General features: G+C 37.8%; 1 protein-coding gene across 1 annotated transcript; it reads left to right on the top strand.

The window, feature by feature from the left end:
* The first annotated feature begins 3,394 nt into the window (after positions 1 to 3,394).
* LOC113138941 (calcium release-activated calcium channel protein 1-like) lies at positions 3,395 to 7,852 on the top strand. The gene is made up of 2 exons (XM_026321830.2): positions 3,395 to 3,754; positions 4,841 to 7,852. The coding sequence occupies exons 1-2, from the start codon at positions 3,641 to 3,643 to the stop codon at positions 5,387 to 5,389; spliced, it is 663 nt and encodes a 220-aa protein (XP_026177615.1). The 5' UTR covers positions 3,395 to 3,640; the 3' UTR covers positions 5,390 to 7,852.
* The last annotated feature ends 1,708 nt before the right edge of the window (positions 7,853 to 9,560 follow it).

Below are 9,560 nucleotides of genomic sequence, written 5' to 3'. Positions count from 1 at the left end.
AGGCTGTAATACAGTACCACAAATATTTCAAGTGTCTGTGAGTCACAGGCCTCATGATTACACGAGATTTGACAATAAACGTAATGACTTTATTTATCCAATACATTTTACGCAAACGTGTACAATTTACACACTTATGCTACGTTGTTCATTTTGATGTTTATGAACGTCCTTAGACTAAAGTTGGGAGTCAGCACTTCAACCTCATTGCTACAGGCCACATTCAGTGTCCTCAAGTACACACAGATACATATGACTGTATGATATAATGCTAGTGATTAAATTGTTGATCATGTAAAAGCCACTCTGTTAAGCCTTGAAAATGCCTTTGGCGTCATCCAGTGGCAGTATGAAGGATGAGCATATGATAAGCAGACAATAAAATGAAATGTATTTTTTTCCCCTAAAGACTTCAATTTTGTAACATTTCAAGGCCCACTATTAAAGTTTGGGTAAAAAAAAAATAAAGGAGAATCGTCCAGTAAATTATATTCCGGGTAATAAAAGTGCCAATCTGTCTAATGCTCCTATTTGGCATTATCAGCCATTCTTGCTTTATTTAATACAGCATAGACTACTATGCTGTTCACAGCTACACCGTGATTCTCATAATATACTCATCTACATTAAGGGGGTAGTTAATATGCCTCTTATCTGAGAGAAATCATGTACTGTCATAGTTTTTGATCATTTTAAGTCTAAAGTGGTTACAGCAATTTTTGACGTAGTGATCTTACCAATTCAGTGAAATTAATAAAATCACAGAATTAGCAAAACAAGTGACCATAAGCAGTAAATCTTTTTAGTGCCAATGTACTACAGTACTACACATTTTGAGACACAGCTGTCAACATTACATAGCTATAGTAACAACAATATAGTCATATTTACATCAATATATTATCACATTTATTCTTTAAAATAAATATCACCACTATGGTGCAATTAATAATTGCATGGATTTGATCACTTTTATCATTGTTTTATTATATTTTTTTCAAACATATAAATAAACACCATTCCCATATACAGTGGGTACGGAAAGTATTCAGACCCCTTTAAATTTTTCACTCTTTGTGTCATTGCAGCCATTTGCCAAAATCAAAAAAGTTCATTTTATTCCTTCCAATGAAGGAGCAGAACCATCTCAAGGAGGATCAGAAGAAATGGACAGCATGTGAGTTAAATATGAGTGTCACTGCAAAGGGTCTGAATACTTATGACCATGTGATATTTCAGTTTTTCTTTTTTAATAAATTTGCAAAAATTTCTACATTTCTGGTTTTTTCTGTCAAGTTGGGTTGCTGAGTGTACATTAATGAGAAATAAAATGAACTTTTTTGATTTTGGCAAATGGCAGCAATGACACAAAGAGTGAAAAATTTAAAGGGGTCTGAATACTTTCCGTACCCACTGTATATTGCATGCATATATTACCCATTTCTTTCACCATACCTAACTTAACCCATACCCTTTAGTGACTAATTTACTATATTCTATTAATATACCATCCAGAAATTCAAACTGAAGAATCTTTATTTGTACCACTAAACCTTCATTCATTTTAATCCATTTTATCCACAGAAATGTAACTTGAAAATTCATTAAGCTGTTTTTGTAGATGAGTCAGATTTCCATTGACTCCTTTCCACTAGATGGCATTATAGTGCCAGATCGATATATTTATTTTCAAAAGTGTCCCTAGGGCCTAACTTGCTTGTGTCAAATCAGAATTTTATTGCTTTTATCCAGGACTTTCTTTAACTTATCTGTGTTCAAGTCTAAAGGTGGTCCTTCTGTCTCTGGTGCAATAGCTCATTCTCTTTTCTTATCTGGTTCCTGGACCTTAGGTGTTTTATGCTGTGTCCTGGTCGTCTCTAGTCCTGAGGCCTCACATGTTGTAGGCTGTATCTTATTGTTGATATTGTTGGCTGTCCTCTGGTGTGCTTTGACTTTATTTTTTCTAGGCCATGTCTTGAAATTTTTGGTTCTGGGACCTTGAGGTTGTTGGCTGTGCCCTGGTCTTCTCTAGTCCTGGGGCCGTATATGTTGTAGACTTTCGTCTGGTGCTGTCTGGTTCTGTGATCTTAGATGTTGGAGGCTGTATCCTGGTGCTGTCTGGTTTCATAATCTCAGGTGTTGTAGCTTGCAGCTCCCCAGCAGCAGGGAGATCAACCTCAGGTGACAATCTGAGGGAAACATCCATCACCTGCCAGTTCACGTTTCTAACCGACACACCGTCTAAGAAACCGACTTATACAATTGGCAGCTCCAAAGTCAGAAACATAGATAGTCCAGTGACCATAGTCAAAAGCACATGGAGTCCTGTTTGAAGCTGCTGGCTAAGTATAAATGTCAGTGTGTAACTTTGCCAAAACATTATTGGACTCCATAGTTTCTCCCCAGTAATGTTATGTTTTAACACATTCCTCCTCCTTCTTATTATAATTATTGTTATTAGTATTATTCACTTTTTTTGGTGGTTGGCAAACTATAAGCATTATCACCACCAACTGGATCAGCATTTAGCCGCATATCAAGCTGGCTGTGGTGTGCAGCAAACAATATGGACTTTGTAGAACTGGACAACTTTCTGGTATGATAGTGAGAATAAAGTGTCTTGAGATGGTTTTATTGTGATTTGGCACAATACAAATAAAATGAGTCAAACTGGCTTGAACTGAATTACCCTGAACTTTTTCCTTTCATAGTTTCTTGCCAGCTTGCTTTCAGCCCTTCATTCATTATGATTTCACCTCCTATTCTACCCGTCTGACGTTGTTTTCTGGACTTAGAGAAAGTGTGTTTGCCTTTGTTTAAATTAAAGTTCCATTGCTCTGAATCTGTCTGCCTGCTTGTGTGTCTCTGATTGGGTCCTACCAGCCTGCTGTTTCCTAACATTTAACATGACACCTTACAGCTGAATTTAATGCTTTCTCCTTGCTCTTACAGACTTGAAGTCCTCATCAGCTTTATTTAATAACAGGGAACCAACATGTAGTTTCATAAAAAAAAAAAAGTCTTTTTAAAATAATTTCCTGGACACTGTAGTTTTGACGTAATTTTCCAGCTATAGACAATATTACATTAATTGACTGCAATATCACAGTAAACAAAATGTACTCAGATGGCCTGAGTTTGACGATATAATTGGAAAAGCCTTATGTTATATGTCAGTATAACTCCATGTTTCAGTTTAATAAGCAGCTTTGACTTTACTTCTGATTTTGTTTTCAGAGCCAAGTGTTACTTTTCAGTGCTGAAGTTCATCTGTCCCTGTTCTGCTCTATAGGTTGAAGATACTATATATTTAAAGGGAAAACTTATTCAGCTTCGTGACACACACGCACGCACACTACACACACGGTCTTTTTCTGGCACAAGGTGGCGACCTGCTGCAGCGCCTGTGAACAGCATTGGATTGTGGGTATCTTGTGTTTCCTGCTAGACTGACAGGCGGTCAGCTGTTGCAGCAAAGTTTAGACATACTTCACAGTAACTCTGTCTCTAGTATTTTTTAGTATTTTTAATTGGAAATAATTTTTTTTGAGTGGACTTTTCATCTCGTACCCTCCTGTGAGTCCACCCAGGTTAAAGCTGAGTATTTAAAAACAAAGTTACCTGACGACAGGACTTAGTAATGAGTCTGAACGAGCACTCCATGCAGGCTCTGTCATGGAGAAAACTGTATTTGAGTCGAGCCAAACTAAAAGCCACCAGCCGGACCTCAGCTCTGTTGTCGGGCTTCGCCATGGTAAGTTCGCCTTGACGTCCTGGTCCCTGGTAGTGGTCTGAGGATGAGGCTGCACGGACGCGCACAGGCCGTGAGCATGAACCGTAGCTAGATAAATATGTGACGCAGATCATTGTTTTCAAGGGCTGTGCCCTCACGGGGCTAATTTATCACTAACCACCGCTTTATTTCCCTAAGAAGTGTTGACAAAACACAAGCTGTCCGTTTACTCTCCGTGACTTTACACAAGTGTTTGTTTCTGTTCAAAACTAATGAAAAAACTGCAAACTTCACACGGTTTACCACCTACTAATCCAGGATTAACTTCCGCTGTGACAAGTAGACCGCAGAAAGGCTGAAGCGCCCACACCGTTTTTTAAACATGCACCAACAATGTCTTATCTCTAAATATAAACAGTAGTGAAACTATACTACTGTGCACTAATACTGTGCTTAAACAGCTCGATTTAGTTCTTTACACATTGAAGTTTTATATTGCATGCAGTTTTTGGATATACAGTGCATATAGGCGGTTCCCGATTTTGTAAACGTCTAACAAAAATCCAAACAATAAAAACGCAACAGTTTTGTCACATCTTCTACTTTATCATTCACTTCTTTTGGATGTACACTTTAGGTATCATTTGTATGCAGCAGCTGAGAGAGGAAGGATATCATGCAGTTGTCCTGTTCTTATTAATAGGGTACTACACATGGACCTTAGATCTTTTTCATTTAAGCTTTCGTTTGATAAAATGTGGAATAAAACACTACACATAAGAAGATTTTTATTCTTACATGTGATTGAGCCTGTGTGGTGAAGGGTGAGCAGCCATTATTAGACAGTTTTCATTGTGCAAATATCTTCTGAAATCTGTACCCTCTAAGACACCTGTGGTTAACTTAGTCCCATTATAGAAACAAGTGCATTCAGATTACAGTACATGTAATCTGAACCTGTCGGCCTTACTACATTGCAGTCCCAGTCCAGTATCCATAGGATCAATGCAACCCTAGATATCGTCTTATTAACATGAATAATATAGACCTTTGTTTTTTAAATACACTGAACTGTGTTGTAAATGTTTTCCTGTCTGATTTTCTGAGGTTGCCATGGTGGAGGTACAGCTGGAGCGGGATCATAAGTATCCTCCAGGGCTGCTGATAGCCTTCAGTGCCTGTACCACGGTTCTGGTTGCAGTTCACCTCTTTGCCCTAATGATCAGCACCTGCATCCTACCGAATCTCGAGGCTGTCAGCAATGTTCACAACCTCAACTCTGTCAACGAGTCTCCCCATGAGCGCATGCACCGCCACATAGAACTGGCCTGGGCTTTCTCCACAGTCATTGGCACTCTCCTCTTCCTGACAGAGGTGATGCTCTTGTGCTGGGTGAAGTTCTTACCCCTCAAAAGCAACACTGAAAAAAACAACACCACCATAAGTTCTGGTGAGGCTGCAGCCATCGCATCCACCTGCATCATGGTACCATTTGGAATTGTTTTTATTGTGTTTGCCGTACACTTTTACCGCACACTCGTCAGTCACAAAACGGACCGCCAGATCCGAGAGCTGGAGCAGGTCATCCGGCTCCAGAACCAGCTGGACCACAGAGCTGAGAATGACGACCTGAAAGCTGTTGTTCATTTTCCCTGATTATAACCAGTTAGTGTTAGTGGACATTCAGCAGTGCTTTAATTGTATGGTCTCCCTGAAAAGCTTTGTTTTTTATGTTTATATACTGTGCACACAATAGTTGTACCTTTACCTTGAAGGTCCTTCAGGCGCAAGCGTTTCAGTGGCTTATCTAATGACATAGCATATTATATTTTGACATTGCCTAATTTAAGGCTTAAATCTATACGCCTTCATATAAGTGCTTTGGAGTGATTTGTTCGGCTTTTTTTATCAAGGTAATAGCCAATTACTGGCTATATATGAGGCCACTGTAGAAGTGAATATCATCCACTCTTGTCAAATTTGTATCAAATGAAAGATCCACATCAGTGCACAACAAAGACAGTAAATTAAATGTGTGTGACTTTGTCTGAATATGACTCAACAAGGCCATCACTTTTCAATACTGATTTAAATGGTGTTTGCAGTGAAGCCTGGTTTCAGTTCAGCTGGGCTGTGCAGTCTGCAGTTAACTGTTGGTAAGTATTCAATGCTGCTGATAGAGACGCGATAATGGGTAGCTCATCACCTCTGCAACATCAGGCCTTGGCCTTTATAGTGCCTTCGGGTGGGTTGCATTGTGTTCTCCATTTGTTGCGGTTGCCTGGCATTAAATTAGTCTTTGTAGGGAGTGTTACCAAGCCCTTATCAATACTGATGTTCACAGTCAACATGTGAGATGTCTAACTTAACCCTCCTGTTGTTTTTGGGTCAATGTGACCCATTTTCAAAAGTTAATATGTGATAACTTTGGTTGGAAACAAGTTCACTAAAAGGTGAAACTAAAAAATTGATGATCTTATACCTCATGCTTTATAAGCAGTCAAAATAGAATGGGTAAATTTGACCCCAGAGGACAGAAGGTGCGTCAGATTGTCTTCAAATTTACTACACACCTTTTGTCCTCCTGGGACAAACAGGAGGGTTAAAAAAAATGCTAGTCTGTACTGCTTTGATTTGTATGATTCACACTCATACTCGCTGTTACTCAAGCTTACTGGACTGTGGTTACTTGTAGAAACATTATATTTTGCCCTAGTTAGCGGTTGGAAGAGTGAACTGTTTGCACCTTTTTTCTTCCTGTACTGGGTTTCTTGTGAAGTGCTTCAAATACCTGCGTGCATTGAGAAATTCATAGTTGAGCGCAGCATTTTGTGAAGCCAACAGCAGGATTTATTGATGTTGACATCCAGCAGTATTTGTGGCAACATCGCACTTCTTAAACCAAAGAAAATGGTTATTAAGAATATTCAGGCTGTAGGAGGAAATTTGCTTAATTTCTGTTGTTCAAATATAGTCTAGTCCCTAAAAGTGATAACTGGTTAAAAGTATTGTTGATTTTATTATTACCAAGCATGTGCAAATTTCAAATGTGTATAAGTTTTGTACTTTTCATAGTTTACATCTTGAGCATGTTTGACACATTGTTTAGATTATTGTTTTTTTTTTAAATTGTAAGATGTAGAGCATGTTCATTTTGTCTTCTGGTAAGTTGTTTTACATTGATTTGACAGTTTACTTTTCTTTATTGTCTTTGTTGTGAAGTTGCCAAAACACAAATGAGAAAATATGCATACACACTGAGGGCTGGACTTTTGTATTATCAGCTTTTTTCTATGTGATGGTGTCAGGACAAAGTTCTCATATCATAATCCAAAATGTTTATCCTCAAATATGTTAAATTAGCAAAATTGTTCACGATAAAATTTTAATTATTTGAAAATACATTTTGTGATTTAGTTTGGTTTTGGTTAGCCAATTTAAAGTTTAGCAACATATCTGAGTTTGTATTTTAAGAATGTTACTGCTTCACTGTATTTTACTGTATTTACACCAATGTAATTATGGGGACATTACTGAAACATCCTGGTTGTCTGTCATCCTGGTAATGTGATAACTTCTGTAGGCCACAGGCTCTCCACATTTGCATTCAGATTGTCCTGACTAAATGATAATATCTCTGACACTGAGCAGAGAACGAAGTGCCATGAAAGTTAGTGCCTTACAGACTGGTCAGTAAAATGATCAGTGGTGTTTCTTTAAGACTTTTTTTCTATAAAGAATTAAACAAAGACAGGTTTATTCAGGTTGACTGCACACCCTCTGGGATACTTCTCAAAGGAATTACCATATGTGCCTTCTTTAAAAACAGATCAATGCAAACAAAGGCTTGCTTCTTTGGTTCATGTCTGTGGTTTATTTATTTTTAAGGTGTATAATACTGTAAATACACTGCTACTGTCAATACACAGCTTTAAATCTTTAATGTTCTGCTCAACTGTTTGGCAGAGCACATTTTTGTTTTGTTGAAAAAAATGTGTTTAAATTAATTGAAAGGAGCCTATACTAAAAAACTGTGCCTTCTGTTAAAAATAAATCATCTGTTGTTTTTAATTGATTGTTGTTATTATTGCCCCATAAAAATAAAATATGCAAAGATTATTTTCCATTGCCTTTTTTCTTAGTGGGGATGTTAAAGTGTTAAAGTAAAATTTCAGCAAATATTTGTGTGCAGCTCAGAAAGCTGCAGGCTATAAACTAGAAAAAGTCACCAGGACTTTTATTGCTAATTTGGATAAACCAGGGCCCTGTGATGGACTGGTGACCTGTCCAGGGTGTACCCCTGCTTCCACCCGAGAGAGCTGGGATAGGCTCCAGCAGATCCCCGTGACCCTGGCTTTCAGGAAAAAGCGGGTATAGAAGATGGATGGATGGATGGATAAACCAGGGAAAGCATAAAAAGATAAGACAAACTATGAAGTCTTGAGGAAAACCACACAGGAAATGTTTGTGGATGTGCACTTCAGCCCACAGTCAGTCAGAGCAATGAGCATGCATCACAACAAGTCACACAAACTCTGCTGGTCTCTGTCTTTTTTCAGCTCTCTTACGGCCATTCACACTTGTTTTATTGCTTCTCTGACGAGGTCGTCCACATTGTCGCAGTATTTGGCAGAGCACTCTAAGCAACTGATTTTCATTTTGGCCTCTTCACCCTGTCAGAAAAGAAAAATTCTTTTTTTTTTTTAGTTTTAGTAATGTTGCTTGCCAAAAGCAAGATTGATTGTACATAGGCAAAGGTACATGGGTAATCCCAGTTATGCTTATGGGGCGGGTTTGTCTAGACCCCTGTGAGGTCATTCTGCTCCAGTGACCAGGGTTTCTCTATCAGCAGCTTTACATCCAAAAGGTTTTTTGACCAAAGGAAGTAACAACACAAGCATGTGAGTGTATTTTGCTTATTTCACTGAGACACACCTGCAACAGACTTGGGCTTCCTGTTTAACAAGGTCACCATATTAGGTGACCAGTGTGTGTAAGGATTGAAACCTTACTTGCAGTGTAAAGCCAATACTGTTGACCTCTTTACTTCTGTTAACATTTCTGTTAAACACAGATGAGATATATTTCTATATTTCCTCTCTCTGAGTACTTCATTTCCAATGAGTCCAAAACAATAATGCTATTTGGCTTTTACACTGAAATATCGTTCTTTGGTATTCAGCCACTGACAATATTTCAGATCCAGTGCAATCAGTCAGGTGTAATCACTGTATTTCTCTGGCCTCTGGAAGCTGTGACTGCAGCTGCAGGAATGACTGCATGTTATCTGCATCATCATGGTGGTACGAACAGATGATAGGACGTGTAGGAAATGTTTTCTGAAACACACCTCTAAGCAACTGCAAATACTGCTCCTGTCTCTATACCTAATTATTACTATTACATGTGTATGATCACACTACAATAATATTAGGTGATGCCTCTGTATACATACATATATTTATGTGCACTACAAGTCAAAAGTCTGGACACAGGTATGTTCATTGTAAAATAATATGTGGCTATATATATATATATATATATATAGCCACATATTATATATATATATAGTTCATATTTTCACTTTATATGTGATCTATTGATTTTGCATAAGTAGCCCACTAATATATGTTACAAAACTATATGTATGTATGTATATATGTATATATATAGGTGAATGACAGTTTTATTCCTAGCCTATATTATATTTATCTGCTTTGATATTTTAAACTTATCGCTATCTTTTTCTAATCTACACTCTTCTATTTACATTTATTTTAACTGTGTAAGCATGAGTATAATTTTAATCACGAATGTTGTTCATAAT

Source organism: Mastacembelus armatus, chromosome 9 (assembly GCF_900324485.2).
Source record: "Mastacembelus armatus chromosome 9, fMasArm1.2, whole genome shotgun sequence".
Taxonomy (NCBI): Eukaryota; Metazoa; Chordata; class Actinopteri; order Synbranchiformes; family Mastacembelidae; genus Mastacembelus; species Mastacembelus armatus.
The sequence above is the reverse complement of the archived record's forward strand: the minus strand, read 5'-3'. Positions and strand labels throughout refer to the sequence as shown.

Excerpts from the sequence above, each read along its gene's own strand:
- LOC113138941 (XM_026321830.2), top strand. The coding sequence starts at position 3,641 with ATGAGTCTGAACGAGCACTCCATGCAGGCTCTGTCATGGAGAAAACTG. Across the intron at positions 3,755-4,840 it reads TGTTGTCGGGCTTCGCCATG|GTTGCCATGGTGGAGGTACA; the intron begins GTAAGTTCGCCT and ends TGATTTTCTGAG.